The sequence below is a fragment of the Megascapheus bottae genome, chromosome 8 (genome assembly GCF_031878675.1).
Source record: "Megascapheus bottae isolate mThoBot1 chromosome 8, mThoBot2.hap1, whole genome shotgun sequence".
NCBI classification, from domain to species: domain Eukaryota; kingdom Metazoa; phylum Chordata; class Mammalia; order Rodentia; family Geomyidae; genus Megascapheus; species Megascapheus bottae.
Genome location: NC_143516.1, coordinates 15,027,336 through 15,045,279, shown reverse-complemented (window position 1 = coordinate 15,045,279; position 17,944 = coordinate 15,027,336). Strand labels below are relative to the sequence as shown.

At 39.7% G+C, this 17,944-nt stretch overlaps 1 protein-coding gene across 5 annotated transcripts in view; it reads left to right on the top strand.

The window, feature by feature from the left end:
• The window catches only part of Phactr2 (phosphatase and actin regulator 2), a 381,904-nt gene that overhangs the window by 104,681 nt on the left and 259,279 nt on the right, over nucleotides 1–17,944 (top strand). For 3 of the 5 annotated variants that reach the window (XM_090338008.1, XM_090338007.1, XM_090338009.1), the window contains exons 3-4: nucleotides 11,790–11,870; nucleotides 17,043–17,201. The exons of 1 other annotated variant lie outside the window; for it this stretch is intronic. In XM_090338008.1, the coding sequence (XP_090194134.1) occupies nucleotides 11,790–11,870; nucleotides 17,043–17,201 (240 nt within the window). The remainder of the gene's footprint in view (nucleotides 1–11,789; nucleotides 11,871–17,042; nucleotides 17,202–17,944) is intronic. One more of the 5 variants, XM_090338010.1, reaches the window with a different exon arrangement.

The window sequence follows — 17,944 nt, the reverse complement described above, 5'->3', positions numbered from 1 at the left end:
ATTAGGGAATTCTTTGGATGATTTACCATAGCCATGTTATCATATATACTGTTTTTTTTAATTCTTCTGTTTTTTTTTAAAGATACACAATAGTATAAAAACATTACCTAATAGGCACTACATATAAAGGAGAATAAGTATTCCTCTTTGTTTCTCCCAGTAGAATACATTTTTCTTGGTTTCATTTGCTAGCTATTGGTGGATAGAAGGCATCATGCTGGCTCCACCTTTTATTTATCCAACATGGATTATTCATTGTAAGTCTGTTCCAGTGGTAAAGCCCACTTATGGGAAGAAGTAATATAAGATGAGAGCTAGTTTTTTTTTTGGTGTGTGTGTGCATTTGTCATCATTGAAATTAGTGGTTTCATAAATATGGGAACCTTCCATCACAAATTTAAAATAGCAAGCCACACAAAAGAATGGGCAAGTCATCAGGGCCTCCCTTCAGCATATTGATATAAACCATAAAGCCTTATTTCTAAATGGAGTTGAAGAGACTCCCTTGCTTCCTGTACATTTGGCAGAATGAGATGATGTTTGTTTAATCCAGGCTGAGCTTTGGATTTACATTTGTGGTTCCAAAACGTTGCTTAGCATCTCAAGGGTCCAGTGTGTTCTAGAGAGAGTGATTTCTTCTGTGGTAGGGAAACTTAGCAAGGCATTTTCATGGGCATCTAGGAAGAGAGCCTCAGAAGTGTCATGGCTACTGGTGATTCTGACGATGATTCTGAATGATATCTGGGGAAAACCAAAACAAAACAAAATGTGTGCCCATTAGACTGACATGTGCTATTAGTAACTTGCTTTTCCCTTTCTTTTTCATCACAATTGATTTTTAAGGGAAATGTGGAAGAAAGGCTCAACGTCCCCATCCACCTCTTTTTTAAAATTTATTTTTATTGTACAGGTGATATACAGAGGGGTTATAGTTACATAGGTCTGGTAATGACTACATTTCTTTCTTGACCATTGTTACCTCTGCATTTTCACCCCATTTTTTTTCTCCCAGACCCCTTCCCCTCCACGTTGTATAGTTCATTTTCGGCATAGTGTATAGTATCACTGCTGAATTAGTTTACCCTTTGTCCCAATATTTCTGTGCTCCCCCTTCCCCTATACAAAATGGGTAAATATATATACAAGACAAAAATGTACAGAAATCATAAAATAAACAGTGACATGAGGAAAAAACAAAATGATCATATAAAATGATGTTTATTGAAATGAACTCCAAGAAATGTAAACAAGAGGTTTTTGATTTTACTTTTTGTGATTTGTTTTGTTTTTTTTTTGTTTTGTTTTGTTTTCCCCATCCATCTCTTAATAAGACAAGGGTTCCATTGGATGATGGGAGAGACTGCTTGAAGAGAGAGGATCAGATTGTTTATATCCCTTACTTGGGTGGATAATTTCCTAACTTCATTTTCCTTTGGAGTGGTGCCACTTTAAACACTTCTGAAGGTCCTACCAAACTCCTTCTGTCTAGGCCAGAGAACTCATGTCAGGAAAGCCCATTATTTTACTTCCCTCATGGATTATTTCCCCTTGTGGTTGTGTTTTGTTTTTTTCATCCTGTGATACGAATCCGGTCCTTATCACAAGGACTGAGTCCTGGTAAGTGATTGTTTTTTGGCTTACATATTTTCCTGATCTCTTTCCCACTTGGACTCTTAAGTTACTGTCTTAATTCTTATGTCTCTTGTGTTAAGTGAAAGGCACTTACTTATCTAAGCTAAGATCACTTTTTGCCCCAAGTTTTCTTCAACTGCTTCCCAAACCTAGACTCTTTAGGATTTAAAACTGGCATTCCTGAAGAGTTTCTTTATTGCACAGCATAAGTATTTATATAGTGCTTTTTATATGATAGGATATAAAGGCTATATGAGAAATGCAGAAGAATAAAAAGCCTGGTTGGAAAACAAGAGTGACTATTGGAAAAGTTAGAAAACGTGTTATGCAAGATGATTGGGAGGGGGTGGAGGGAAGGAAATGGGGACAAAACCATGAGGAGGGTGTCAATGTGTGAGGAATGATGTACCCTCTGTCTAGTGACTATACATTGCAATTAAAAAAAGAAAAAGAAAATTCATTGTGTATTGGTGAAGTTAATGTTTTTAATTTATTTTTGTCTATCAGTTTTTATGTAGAATTTGATAGTTCACATATATTTCTGTAATTTAATTTTTTAATTATGATAAAAAGACACAACATTTACTATCTCAACTGTGTAGATCAATAGTAGTCAGGGTAGTCACATGTTTGTGTAACTGATCTCCTGAACTTCTTTAGTCTTGTAAAACAAACACTTTATATCTATGAAAGGACCCTTTCCACTTCCTTTTCCTCAGTCCTTATCAATTGTCTTTAAAGAAAACCTTAAATGAATCAAGTGCAAAACACTAATGCAAAAACCAGAAAATGCTTATCTTAATTTTAAATCAGATGTTGATATATTGTTGGCATTGTTTAGTGTTTCTTTGGTTGTTGATGTTGAGTTTTAAAATCCAACTGAATGCCGCAAAGTTCTAATTAATGACCAGCCATAAAGTTTGAAAAATGGACAATTTGTACAGTTTGGGGCATGGGTAGTATCAAAGTATTTTTTAAAATAAATCAATGAAAAATGAGTGCAGTTTATACAGATAGTCCCAACTGCATGGGAGACAGAGATAAGAAGGATCATGGTTCAAGGGCATTCTGGACAAAATGTTCATGAAACTTCGTCTCAGCTAATAGATTAGGATATACTAGTCCACATCTGTGATCCCACAGTTCAAGGCTGGTCTCTCGAACCCAGAAGTTTGAGACTCTGTTTTCCCTATCTTAAAAATAGCTAAAGCATACAAGGGCTGGATGGTGTGTGGCTGAAATGCCTGGCAAGCAAAATGAGAATTTAAACCCTGGTACCATCAAATGTAAACTGTGATGAAATGGAAAAACAGAAACAAGCAACAACAACAAAAAAAAAAGTTTCGATATCAATCACAGTTTTGGAAGGAGATGTGTAGATCACTGTTTACAGCTACGATTGCTTTTTTGTTGTTGTTGTTGTTTTATTCAGTCCTCCAAGGCCTTCTTCCTGATCTTCAAAGGATGATTGTCCTCTTCCTCGTGTCAAACTTCTTTTCTCTCCATGCTCTCACTACATCTTGGGTTTATGCCCTTTTGCTGTGAGGAATCAGGAAATGGAAGCCTACGAGCTTTAAACTGAACTGGTTGAATCCAAAAGCACCTGTCTGAGACGTGTGTTTCCCATGAGCTTGTGAGAACCAGAGCGGAAGGAGGAAGGACAGGCAGGGAGCATTCACACAGCACAGGATTCCTGGCCTCTGATTGCCCTCCCGAGATTACTTGTACTTCCTGGCCCATCTGGGATTGCAAGTTTGCTCATTGTTCCAGTCCTGAACTGTTCTCCCGTGAGAATGAAGTACATGAGTCCCCTTGAGTTGATCTGCCATAGATAGCTCTCTCCAGCTTGCCTCCTCTGGAAACAGTGGGGATTTTTGACTTTTGAGGTTGCATAAGCTGCAGTCCTCGTCTCTGCTCCTGCCTCAGTCTTTTCTGTCAGCCTTACCACCTGATACTTTTTAATTATGACATATGTTTGTTCAATGAAAAAGCGGGATGTAGAACAGTATATAAAGTTTACTACCTCAAGAAAAAAAAGGCAAAATGAAAATTAGTATTTCAGTTTGTCCTGAAAAGGTCTGTCAGGAGATACAAGACAGTAGTAAAAGTTATTAATTACTTGTGGAGTTAGGGTTGGCTTCCATTGGAATAGATGGCAGAGGATAGGGAAAGAGAACTTTTCATGTCATTTTTTTATACTTTGAACTAGAAGAATTGTACTACTATGTAAAAGTTGCACCTTTAGAATTAACTTTAAAAAGATCTTCTCCAAGGCCAGGTGCTAGTGACTTATACCTGTTAATCATAGCTGCTTAGAAGGCTAAGTTCTGAGGATTGTAGTTCAAAGTCAGCCCTTGCAGGAAAATCTGTGAGTCTCTTATCTTCAATAAACTACTCAAAAAAAGCCAGAAGTAGAGCTGTGGCTCAAGTGGTAGAGCATTAACCTTGAGCAAAAGAATCTCTGGAATAACGTCCAGGCCCTGAGTTCAAGCCCCAGGATTGGTGCGTGTGCCACACACACACACACACACACACACACACACACACACACACACACACACACAGACGCACGCACACAGTTCTTCTATCTGAAGAAAATTCTATCTGAAATAAAATTAGAAGACGTACTTCTAATAAAGTTGAAATGTTTGTAATTATCAAAGCAGATTGGGTAATATGAAGGTGTGGAAGGCTTTTGGCTAGGCTTTTGGGTTCAACCAGATTCCAGCTATATGACTGGAAGGTGTATTTAGCCTCTCTTAAGTTTCAATGTCTTATTCGGATGAGGGATATTGGAGGAGGGGTTGATAGGAGCTTGCTCTCTAAACACCAACCTAACTCGATGATTATGGTTTCTGAGTGGGAAGTTGAGACAGTAATTTCTCAACAGGAGGAACAGACATTGATCTCTTCCTCTTCCTCTTTCTTAAGGCCCAACAAAGTTTCAAACTTCAGGGAGGAAAAGAGAGTCTGTTTCGTTCTCCTTTCATATTTCTACACTGCAACTCTAGAGGATCTATGGCCTCTGCTGGGAGGAAATTCAATTTGAAAACATTTATTTGACACCTTTTTGATTAGTCAGGGCTCTTTACTGCTGATGAATCATAATGACCGTAAACAAACAGGGAATTTATTGGTTCATGCAACTGAAGGCCCAGGGGAATATAGCCCTCCAGCATGATTGTACCCAGGTGCTTCAAAGCCATAGTTAGGAACGCTCGTAAGTCTGTATGTATCTGGAAAAGCTGCTTTTTCCCCCCTCAACTTAAACTCTCTCTGTGAAGGCATGCGAGCCCACTGGCCACTGTAGCATCTCATTTCAATAGCTTTAATAGAGAAAAGAAAATGCTTTGTTTTCCTCTTGTTCTAACCACTGTCTTGGGTTTGGATCTCATTGGTGCTTGTTGGACACATGGCCCTTTCTGAACCAATCACAAAGATATTGCCAAAAAGACATCATGTTTTGTTTGGGTGAGTTTGGGAGCCCTAGGGCTTAAAATTCAAGTATTTCTATACACACAGAAAAAGACACGTCACCTCTCCTTTCTTTGTTGTCCACAGGCAAGACACTTTGGGTCCCCAATTATCTACTCTGCAATTTATCTTTGGGAATTAGGGAGATGAACTGATAAACAAGATTTGACTTTTCTCTAGGGTTGGCATTGAATATACAACAAGCACATGGATTTAGCAATAAATAATATACATGTGGCACATGCTATAACAGAAATGAAAGGAACATCTAATAGCTGTTGGAGATGCCTTCTAGATTCCAGGTACTGGTCTGTGTATATTTGGTTTAAGTCATTTCCTATCCAAAAGAACCTGAAAGAGAGCAGCTATTCATTTTGCATATGAAAAGGCCAAAGCAAGAAGTTGTTACTTAACAAGTGTTAAAGTAGTCAGAGGTCCCTGTAGGGGGTGCTGTTTGAAGATGATGAAACAACTGTAGTGAGGATTTCACCTGTGAGGGAGAAAAACAGACTTTTGGAGGGGAGGGATCCAGTAATGTGAAAGAATGGACCTGAAGCTGTGCAGGGTGGGGTGGGGGCAAGGGTATCATGGAAATGACAGTGAAGAAAATAAGGAAAAGATTGGTTTAAAGGTTCAGTACCAAGGACTGGCTTGACTGCTAGTCCAAGATCCTCAGCTCCTTCTGGAGTCTGAAGGGTTTTGAGTCAGGGAATGATGTGGTCCTATAAACAAGAAAATGGCCAGACCTCTGTGTAGTTTTAGGTGAAGATGTTGGTGTAACTTCTCTGCTTTACGTTCTTGGGATGCCTTTGAAGGCTTTCATAAATGTACTGCTGGGTGATACTGGGGTGGTTGGTATTTCTTTAAATGTCTTAGCTACATTAGACCTTTCATGAAGGGTCTTTTAAACAAGGAGACCATTTTCTGCCATCCTATTTTGTGTAACTGCTGTTGAAGAGCCGTAGAGCCCAGCCAGCTCTTAAAGAACACTTCGAACACATGACAAGTAGTTTTTCTGTGTGTCGATCACTGTGTCACAGAGAGGCCATTCACTCTTGAAACCAAGAAGATAACAAGGCACACTTATTTAATCGTCTCCTATTTACTCTCTTCTATTTTGTTCAGTCATTAAACGGTGTTAGAATTGAGAATTAGAACGCTCTTTCCACTCCAAATGAAAACACAAATGACTTGTTGACTGCAAGATTTACTCTCACAGATACTTCCAGAGGAATATGAAATCCAGCCAAGGAACTAGTGGCATATACCCCAGCCTCCTCTCCTGAATGCAGCCTCCACGGCTGGCACCCCATGCCCAGAAGGACATCATAAATCATTCTGAATTTATGAAGAGCCTAACAGTCATGTTTTTGCACCCTGCTAGCTGCTAGTGTCTCTCTACACTGTGAGCTCCCTTCTTCGTGCATACAGAGCCTTTTTCAGATAATCCATAGGACCGAAAACTGAGAATTTTCCCTTAGTCTGGCCCAGCCAAAGAGTAAAGAAGGGAGGAGACAGAAAGTCTTGTTCCTGAAGCCTTTGCCACAAACCTCACTTGCTTTCTCCTAAATTTATTTGGAGGCTAGGAAGAGGCAGAAATAAGACTGTTATAATGAATAGCCTATTTGCTTTTCTCCACTTATTCAACAAATATACATGTATTTTGAGTACCAGTAGCCTGCAAATCACCATTGGGAACTTAGCAGTTTTTTAAAAAAGGAATTCTTTCTGAGATTATACTTACGCATGTCAGAAAGGGATGACATTTTTCAAAGGTAAAGAAGATAGGAGGGCTGAGAGTTTGGCCTAGTGGTAGAGTGCTTGCCTAGCATGCACGAAGACCCGGGTTCAATTCCTTGGTACCACATACTTGGAAAAAGCCAGAAATGGTGCTGAGGCTCAAGTGGTAGAGCTCTAACCTTGAGAAAGTACAAGGACAGTGCTCAGGCCCTGAGCTCAAGCCCAGGATTGGCAAAAAAAAAAAAAAAGAAGATAGGAAAGGGGCTGGATGCTAGTGGCTCACGCATGTAATCTGAATTATTCAGGAGACTGAGATCTGAGGATCACGGTTTGAAGCCAGTCTAAGCAAGAACATCCCCAAACTGAAAGTGGAGCTGTGGCTCCGAGTGGTAAAGTACTAGCTGAAAAAAGCAAAGATGGGCAAGCACTCAAGCTATCCTCTATCTCTTGTGCATGGGAGTTCTAATAAGGTAGGCTTTGAGCAGAACTCAGAGAGGACAGCCAAGCTGGGAAATGGCTGCCATGCAGCAGGGGCCAAGCGATACACCAGGAGGCATCAGGGATCTGAGGGGTGGAGCAGAGATAGAGAGAGAGGATAACAGGATTGGGAGACAGGAAGGTGGAAGAAGGAACATCCTTGCAGTTGGCGGGGTTGGGGTGGGGGGACAACTTTGAGACCCCTGAAGATTTGAAATATTATTCAAAATGACATGGGTAGCCATTGAAAGTTTTTGAGACATGAATCCTTTAAAAAAAAATACTTGAAATAGTATTAGCATGAATTTAGTACTAAGAAAAAGTATAAGCATGCAGTCAGGAGAACCTGAGGCAGTCTTTCTCTACTTCCTAGAGATAGGAGGTGTGCTGTTGTAATCAGGATGGAAATACAGGTTTGTTTATTCAATGCAGTGATACAGATATCATGGTTTTGCTTGATCTGGATGTCAAAAGCCCTCTTCAGTTGGGATAAAAGATCTTAATCATGAGCTATTTATTTAATTAACCAATTATAGTACTTCTCACCTTCCCTGGCAATATACATTGGCCATGCTATAGCCGTGGGTAGTAGGCACAGCTCCTTCCTTCCCCTCGTCCCGCCCCTTCCCCGCCCCATGTCATTGAGGTGGTTGTATAGATTGTTATAAACTTCAAAGTCAAGGAGCAGTTGATATAGGATAGAATACCTGGGAGCAGGTGTTAGCGGGGCTGCAGTAATCTTTTTGTTCCCCTGAGTTCACAGAGCAGACTCTAGCTACATTCTCCTCACACATCATGCAGCCATGGAGAGTTTGGGTTTGATGGGTGGAAGTCTCAGGCCATGAGAGCTGGATGCTATGTGAATAACACCTCCCCAAACATGGGGCCTGTCGCTGACTGAAGTAGGCCCTGCAGGCAGGCAAGCCTTGTGCTTCCAAAGATTTGAGAGCAGGTGAGCACACACCAGAAATGTTCCAAGATCCTGCTGAACTAGAATGACCTCCTCAGATTCATTGCAGTGCAGAAGCCCTCTGAGCCAGTGAAAAGGTGTCCAGTAAATGTGCTCTGCAAACACACAGACGCTATATAAACAGGAGGCAAATATTTTAAAAGGTGAAGAATGAGAGACTTGTACTTGAGTGAGAACAGGGGTTGGAATTTTGTGCCCAGCCACATACCTTCCATGCTCAGCAGCCTGCCGTTTGCTCTCATTGGCTCTGTACACAGTTATCTGCATTATGTGTTAAAAATGCTCTTAGCCAAAGACCAAACAAATGGCCAACAACATTTTCCTATCAGAGCCGGTTCAGAGGAGGCAGAGCAAAACCACAAGGCTGTTGCTTTAGATTGCTGGCGGGAAACCAGTGCCGCCACCGCTTCAAAGGTCTTGGAGTTTTCAAGGAAAAAAAAGAAGAAAGAGGAAGGAGGAGGAGGAGGAGGAGGAAGGAAGGAAGGAATTTTAGCTGTGATTAAGTTAGAATAAAAGCAACAGAAACTAAAAATGCATGTGGAGTCCATCATGGAAAAACAGAGAGCTAAGTGGGGTATGTCCCAGGCTCTTTGAGTTTTTAGTATAAGAATGAGTTTGGAAACTTTCTCAGAGCAAGAATTACTGAAGTTTTCATTCTTGATGCAGGTTCACTAGCTATTTGAGCAGGTTAGATAAATCTTAGTGAGCAATATGGTTTGCCTTCACTGTGTAGGCCATGTATAAGAGCCCAGAAACTAGATGTGACCTAAGATCACTCTCCTTGTCACGGGACTTCTAGCAATCCAGGACTCTACCCAACCATGCTGTGTGTCAGACAACTTGATAGATGTAGCAAACAATGAAAAGTTGTGTTTCCTATGAGCCAAGGCTAAACCAAGGTTAGAATGACAGCCAAAGTGACTGCACTGGAAACTGGCTGTGTTTGTGGGTTGTGGGAAGGTGAGCAAATCCTTGGAACCAGCAGCATTCGCTTCTGGTTGCATTGCCTCCCCTGGCTGCAAGCTCAGGGCCTAACAGTTGGGAGTCTGTGCCCTAACCCAGGGACAGAGATCAGGACACAGAGCCCTGAGTAGTCAGGACAATCTCTGAGAGGTGTCAATGCCCAGGATGGTTGTGAAGCACCTGAGACCTCTCAGCAATGTTCTCCCTGTCAGGGCAGGGAGTGGGGGGTGTGCTGGCACTTGACTCCCTGTGTGAACGATGATTTGTACCACTTTGGAAAGTGTCTGGGCAATCTGAAACTTCCTCTGAACAACAGCACTCCATAGGAAAGAAGTGTCATGGAAGAACTCTTGGCTTATTGACTTGTTGACTTATTCATTGACATCATCAGCCTTGAGGTGATCTGTGAACATTGGTGTCCGGGAGGGAGAGTGGAGAGCAGGGTGGGCGAGTGACCAGAGCACGGGAGAGAAGGTTTCTTTGGGCACATACATGGACCATCATATAGTGTCTGCTGTCCTGAGTTCCATCATTTTATTAACTTGTTTTCTTGTTGATTTATACTCTAAGACTACCCAAAATGAGTTTGGTAGAACTTACAACAAAGAGCCTGCCTACACGCTGGACATAACATGTAAGTGATAGTGGAGACGAATGTTGGTGACATTGATCAAGATGCACTGTGCTCATATTCTCACTTGGGGAATTGAAATCCCTTGAATAAATACCACACACACTCAGATTGTACAGAAAAAAAGCATAAATTTTCACAAGATATATGTGCTAATTATCAAGGTGTTTCAACTTTTTTTTGTAACAGTTGATATCTAGTTTCCATGACTCTAGGGACAGAGTATTAGTACAGTTTTAATCGCTTGTTTCTGACTTTAGAATTCAGAGTTAGAACACACACACACACACACTTTCTAGTTATCAGAAAAGAGAAAACCCAATTTCTTTCTTTTTTTTTGTGGGTTATGGGGCTTGGACTTGGCCTGGTCACTGTCCCTGAGCTCTTCAGCTCAAAGCTACTGCCCTCCTTGAGCCAAGCCCCACTTCCCATTTTCTAGAGGTTAATTGGAGATAAGAATCTCCAGGTCCTTTTGTGCTCTGGCTGACTTTGAACCTTGATCCTCAGATCTCAGCCTCCTGAGTAGCTAGGATTACAGGCATGAACCACTGAGCTATGTGCAGAAAATCCAATTTCTTCATAAGAGACTCAATGTTGCTATTCTGGCCCAAGCCTTAAGTAAACATGTACAGAAGACTTTCAAGCTCAATGCCCAAGGCATCCCTTCTCCTCTCTCTCCTTGATGACCTTGCATTAGACCCCTCTAGAGCACAGGAGAAACCATGTTCTCAGTGTGTACTGTGTTCCCTTTGATTGTGTCTGGGCATGGGTTGGGGTAATGGGCATTTATTTGGTCTTAGTGTAGTTGATACCTTGATTTTGAGAGTACTTACTTCTAAGTTTGCAGACCACGAAGCCTGGAGAGGCATTATAAACCAGAGAAGCAGAAATCCAGGCCTGATATGAATGCCCAGGCCTCACTAAGGGCTATCTTTCTTTCTCAGCTACATGCCCTGGTACCTTCTCTGGTTTCTACCCACTATATCAATGTACTCCTTGGACAGAGCTTCTGGAGGGTTCAAAAGGACACACTTTGGGGCTGGCCTACTCAAAGAATTACTAAGTAACATAATCGTGTGTGTGAGTAGGGAATAGAGCTGGTGATTTCACAGGCAAGTTATGTTGAAGGCCTAAAACTATACACAGGCAAAGTGAACATTACTGATGTCCTTCATATAAGTACCAAGCTCCGTTATGAAGTTATCCCAAGAAGATAGATTTCTTCTAGAAGAAGGAAAAAATCAGGGTGAGATTTTCATTCCTTGATAATCCTAGGAGAGCCGCCCGTTCTTAATTGTTTTCCATTTTCCTAGGGCTTTTCTATTCCAACCCCCGCCCCCCATACACACACACCAAAACTGATGTGTTAGACTTTTATACCAGATGCTGTGACAGAGAAAACACTAGAAAACATAGTCTTTATTCAACCAAATTCAGATGAAATATTTGCTGGGAATGTGGGGATTGTTTGGGGTTTGTTTTTTAAATGTTAATTTACATGTCCTATACATACACTGCATTTCACACTGGACACACATTTGTCAGCATGTGTTCTTTTTTTTAAATGTCACTCTTACAGACAGGAATATTTCAAAGTGAGATGTTATCACAATACTCTGTGGTTGGTATGGAGTAATATATCTTGGGTTCTTGGCCAGAGATTATCCTTTGAAAGACCAGTGATGATGGCTGGACTTCAGGTCACAAGTTGCAGTCATTCGTCCTTGGCTGGCCTCTTTTGGTTTGACTCCAGTTGTGTGTTTTATTAGGCTGTAAAGTAAGTTGAGGTTTGAGCCCTCTTATAAACAGTATGGGATGTACCCAGTTCTACTTGAAATATTGTTCATAATTATTTGAAGCAATGACTTGATTCTTACTTGTGCTTATTCTTTTATTTAAAAGTATTAGAGAGGAAGATTTCCACAAGACAAAGTAGAGAGGAGCTGATAAGAAGGGGCGTGCTTAAGGAATTGCCTGATCAAGGTGAGGAAATTAATTATACATTTAAACTAATTTGATCATTCTTTGGTCGTTCTTTCCTTTTTCTTTTGAAATTTAAGGTGATCACATGAGGCCTTTGCGAGGAAAATAGCTAATAATATATTCCAAGAAACTTGCTTTTAGAGTATCTGAGACATTATTGAAAGGAAATTTAAAGAATTTTCTGGCAATTGCTTCTCCAGAGGTCATTCTAAACATAAAACTCTACACAGGATCCTGAGTGACTAGAATATGGGTAAAGATACAAATGCTTGCATGGCTCCTTTTCTTCTTTTATGCTTTAATATTTATAGGTACTTATTAGAAGAAATACAGTTTTAGCTTACTAATACCATGTTTGTTTCTTAGGAATATCAGTGAAAGAAATTATAAATATACTTCATGTCCTTTGTACTTTTTATTGATATATAATCAATAAGGCATGAATGGGCAACTTAGCCTGCTTAGTGCTTACTTTCAAATGCTTTTCTTTTTTTATGCAGTCCTTTTTTCATTTCTCTAAACTCGGTACTTTTTACATTTTTATCACATTACCCCCCTTTTTTTCTTTCCTCTATCCTTTGCTTTTCTTTTCCCATCTTCCCAAGGAGGAATCTTAATTCAGAGAAACAAGGATTACATAGAAACCGAGACAGTATATTGGCTCAATAGAAGACACCAGCATTGGTTATTTCTCCTAATAAGTAATAGCAGCTGATTTTTCTCTTCCCACTGCTGTTAAAGGCATTTTGCTGCAACATTATTGATTTATCTTATGCTCTCTCTTCAAGATTTCTGACACCTTAATTTTTAATAATATCTTACCTTTTCTTGGTATATATACCTTGGAAAGAACTTGACTATTTTTTTTTTGCATTGACTATAAATGAAATTGACACATTTTTTTCCAAAATCTGGACAGTCATAGAGTGGAACTAGAAAATGCTAGACTGTCTTGTTTCTGCTTCTAAAGACATAGGGCACCAGGTGTCACGTGCGTATGCTCTCAGGCCTCAGGACACAGAGGCAGAGCATCATGAGTTTAAAGCCAGCTTCAGCTCCATAATAAGCTCCAGATCAGCGTAAGCTAAGTAGTAAAACCATGCCTAAACATTGCAAAACAAAACAGAAGGAATGACTTATAAGAGCTTAATGATCAGAGTTACTTGACTAGCATGTACAAAGTTCTGAGCTTGATCCTCAAAACTAACAATTAAAAAACAAAATTTTAAGTGGAAGATTTTACTTTTACTAAATATAAATTGCAATAGTCAATTTAAGGGAATTGTTAATACAACTTGCTTTTTTTTTTTTTTGTTTATGGGTCATGGGACTTGAACTCAACCTGGGCACTGTCTCTGAGCTCTTCAGCTCAAGGCTACCACCTTGCCCTTGATCCAGGCCCCACTTCTTGTTTTCTAGAGATTCATTGGAGATAAGAGTCTCAGGTCCTTTAGTGCCTGGGCTGGCTTTGAACCTTGATCATCAGAACTCAGCCTCCTAAGTAACTAGGATTACAGGCAAGAGCCACCACTCCCAGCTACAACTTGGTTTTTATTTTGCCAAGTCTGTTTAGCAGTTTGCCTTTTGGCTAATGATTCTGAGGCCAACTTATACTTATTTCCCAGAGATCTGACTCTATTTGACCTTTTAAAAGAAATCTTTCCTAGCTGAGTGTTAGTTTTTAAACATTACAGAACCTAAAAGGGATACATTGATCAAGATATATTGTACTTATAAACTGCTTTGTTGAATAGCAACTCCATTATGCAACCACTTAATGGTAATAATTTTTTTAAAAAAAATGAATTTAACCACAACACAATAGACTTATTGTTTGTAAAGACCTAACCTTTTGAGTTTTACCCTCCATCTGTTCTGTTTTGTTTTGTTTTGATTTAAACAAGTATAGAACAGCAAAAGTTAGCTACAGGCTGAAGGTGTCCCCAGATGCCAGTTGTAAACAGAACGCTTCTCATTTTCAATCAAAGGCTGGAGAAGATTGCTTTTCTGTCATTGACTCAAAGACAATTACCTTGAGAATTTCAGTCTATGAGACTGGAAGCTGCCATTTTTTGGTGACAGCCACCTCTGTTTCTGCCAGGAAGATTCATTCTTGGCCTTGACCTTCTCGACCCTCTGGTAGCTCTTGACAGTGCTTGTCAGTTCTTCCCTTTATTGCGTGGGACCGGATGGACTTTTTCAATCTCTCTTGCTGCTCTGGCTTTAAACTCATTCCATCCTGCCCTATAGTTATACTTTACTACAGCTATTACTACTTCTCCTTCCAGATTCTTTCTTTGTTTTGTTTTTGTTTTTGTTTTGGGGCCAAATCCTCAGTTCCATTTAGCAGTCGACCTCTCTGAGAAGTCCACACATGATCTAGCCTCCAATTCGTTCTTTATCTCTGGTTCCATCTTTTCTAGTAGTTTGAACATGAGGACCTGAGGGTTTCCTATTTGCCTGCCAGCTTCCTTTCTTTTTGTGGTAGTTTTAGCCTCCCGATGAGTCACTTCCCTGTGGGCATACACGATTTCCTCTTTCTAGCTCTGCCTTTTTTGTTTTGTTTATTTGTTTGTTTTTTCCCCTCCATTTCTTATATCCTTATTTACCAGAAAGGCATGTGCCCTTCCTGGTCCCACAGCACGCTGATATAACCAGTTACTTCTGCCTATGCATTGTATTTCATTTTACTAAAAGCTTACTTTGATTTTCTGAGGTCTCAATCCTTTGTGTACAAATGTTGCCTCTTGACTCTAGCCTGGAACTGGCTCAGCGTGATTTCTTGGGTCTTTCTTTACGCTTCTGATATGTGGATTATGTAGCCCATGTATGTAAGGTTTAACCTGTTTTGATTCTGAAACAATTTCCTTAGCACCCAGTACTACAGACACTTTCAACACACACACTTTTTACTCATTATGTTTAATTTTTTCTTAAATTCTGTAGTTACTACAAACACATCTTTATTTTACAGCTAGTTTATTTATGCCTCAGAGTAAATATTATTTCTGTCATGCTAACGTTCACTTTCTCTGTATGACACTACATAATTTTCTCCTTCGCTTTTTTATTCAGATTTTAAAAATTACTTTAAGCAACTAAAGAATTTCAGTGTAATTACTTAAAATAGAAGTTGCCATTAATAAAACTTTAATATAGGTTTATTGCCAACTAAGTCAAACACAGCAGTTACCTAAAAACTGAGGAGTTTTATCCGAAGAAGTGTTTTCTTTTATTATTTTTACTTGGCTTGGAATTGTCTGGTTTTCCATCATTTTTTTTATCCCTTTCCTTTTATGCTAATTTCTTGACACCAAATAATTCTTACTTTAATTTTATTGAAATAAGATTTATTTGCAATGGCATTGCTTTCAGTTTTTTTTTCTATCTTAAATTTATGTGGGAATCAGATTGCAGGTTCTTTGGAGTCATATCACTAAGCAACAATTCCTTTGTCTTTTTTCTTTTTTTGGTTAGTCATGTGACTTAAACTCTGGCCCTGGGCTCTGGCCCTGAGCTCTTCAACTCAAGGCTAGCACTCTATCACTTGAGACACGGGGCCACTTCCAGTGTTTTGGTAGTTCATTGAAGATAAAGTCTCATGGACTTGTGTACAGGCTGGCTTTTAACCGCAATCCTCAGATTTCAGCCTCCTGAGTAGGAGAACAGGCATGAGCCACCTTTTTTATTTTGAACATGATATAATTCTATATTTATCTCAATTCTATATGTCATACTGCTTTTTAGAGAAGGCTGGTGTATTTTGTTAATGAATCAAAGCAACAATAATGTGAGAAATAGTCTCCATTTTCTGATTGTGCAAATGATTAATCAAAAAGTGCATAGAGGGGGCTGGGAGTTTGGCCTAGTGGTATCGTGCTTGCCTAGCATGCACGAAGACCTGGGTTCGATTTCTCGGTACCTCATACATAGAAAAAAGCCAGAAGTGGTGCTGAGGCTCAAGTGGTAGAGTCCTAATCTTGAGAAAGTCCAAGGACAGTGCTCAGACCTCGAGCCCAAGCCCAGGACTGGCCAAAAAAAAAAAAAAAAAAAGTGCGTAGGGGCTGGACTCATACCTATAATCCTAGCTACTCAGGAGGCTGAGATCTGAGGATTGTGGTTCAAATCCAATCCAAGCACTAAAGAACGTGAGACTCTTATCTCCAGTTAATCACTAGAAAACAGGAAGTGGGGCTGTGGCTCACGGGTAGGGTGGTAGCCTTGAGCTGAAGAGCTCAGGGACAGCGCCCAGGCCAAGTTCAAGCCCTATAACCCACCAAAAGAAACCCCAAAACATTAACTATTAATTTTCTTTTATAATGGTAGTTGAGCCTCAGAAATCTTTCTGTGTATGAACTACATCTTTTCAAGCATGACAGAATTCAAAGATTCTGCAAAAATCAGTTTTATTTTGGAAACCTTCAGAAATTCTGAAAGTCCAGGCATTAAAATCAGTTATTTGTGATTTATATAACATAGTAGAAAGTTTATTTTCAAGTCTGACTTTCATAATTAAGTTTTATGCATATTTCCCGTTATTTTCTACTAATTAGATATGTTTTAATCTTTCTATAGACAAGAAAATAAAAACAAACTTAGCTTTGCTACTATCTTTCCCCAGGACACATTAGCAGTTATATTATTGTGTAATTAACATGTGTATGTGTAAGATACTCTGTATATAGCACTTGGGAACGTTTCTGTTCTTTCACAGATTGTTTGTATATGTAATTGCATTTCATGTTGCATTTGTCAATTTGCATTCACTTAGTGTTTTTGGTACATGTTAGAATGTTGATTCCATATTCCAGATTGTTCTTTTTACTACTTAGTGTCTAGATCAGAAAGACACCCAAACTATTGACTTCAACCAAGAACAGAGGGCCTCTGCTGTCGGGGTGCTTTGTATAATGAAGAAACTCATTTTTCCTGTCTGGAATTGGCACATGGATGTTCCCTCCATGGCTGCTTCTTCTCAAAACTAAATGAGTTTCTGACTCTTTGGTTTTAAAGAAATCATTTGGTGGGAAAAAAAGGAAAAACAAAAAACCAAACATGGTGATTTGGTGCCCAGGGATAGAAACACACACCCAGATCTACAGCTTCTAAGTGGGAACTGATTTTTAAGAAAGCCATCAAGTTAGACATCTAGGTGTTTCTTTCCCATTTTAGATGGAGATGTAACAGTTAACTTTGAAAATTCAAACGGTCACATGATACCCATCGGAGAGGAATCTACCCGAGAGGAAAATGTAGGGAAGTCTGAAGAAGGTAATGGCTCTGTGTCTCAGAAAACACCACCTCGGGAAGAAAAGGCAGAAGATAAGAAAGGTAAAATAAAGAGAAACACATATTGTTTCCTTTAGAACAGCTCAGTGTCAAGAACCTGGCCCTTAGGCTCCCAATAGTGAGTCTAAATGATTAGTATACGGTGAGGAAGTTTGCAGGTGCCAAGAACACAGAATGGATAACCACAAAAAGAAATAGGATGAGTTTCTCAAGAGGATGTGTCCATCTTCTAAGCCCATCAGTAGCTTTTTTTATTAGAGGATTAAAGGTAATGAGCTGAGCAAAGCAGGCTCTTGAAATATAAGAGGTGTCCACAAATATCCTCTTTTCTTAGTAGCCTTTTCCTCAAGATCTTAAAAACAACTTTCTTAGCTGATTCCAACTGGCCCTGGTGAGCTGCTCAGTGCAGACAAATACCAGCTCTCAACATGGGTCTCAGCCCAGAACGCCGTTTCTAGTCATGAGACTGAGCAAGTGACATCCACACACCCAATAACATAGATTCTCGACATTTCTAAGAGAGACTTGGAAGAGTTAATTCCTAGAGATACTGTATCCTCTGCTCTGTATCCAGGATCTGCCTGTGAAGTGGACTTTTTCAAAATGTGCTTGAATCATATGGAAAGACAACCTAAGAAACCTTGGCTTCTGGGGTGAATATACTACATAGATTCAGACGCCCCCAACGTGCATGCATTCTGAACTGTGGTTGGACTACAGCTCTATATTACCGCTCTTATGGGTAGCCCAGCAATCCTCATCTTTATGCATCTCTTCAATGGGAA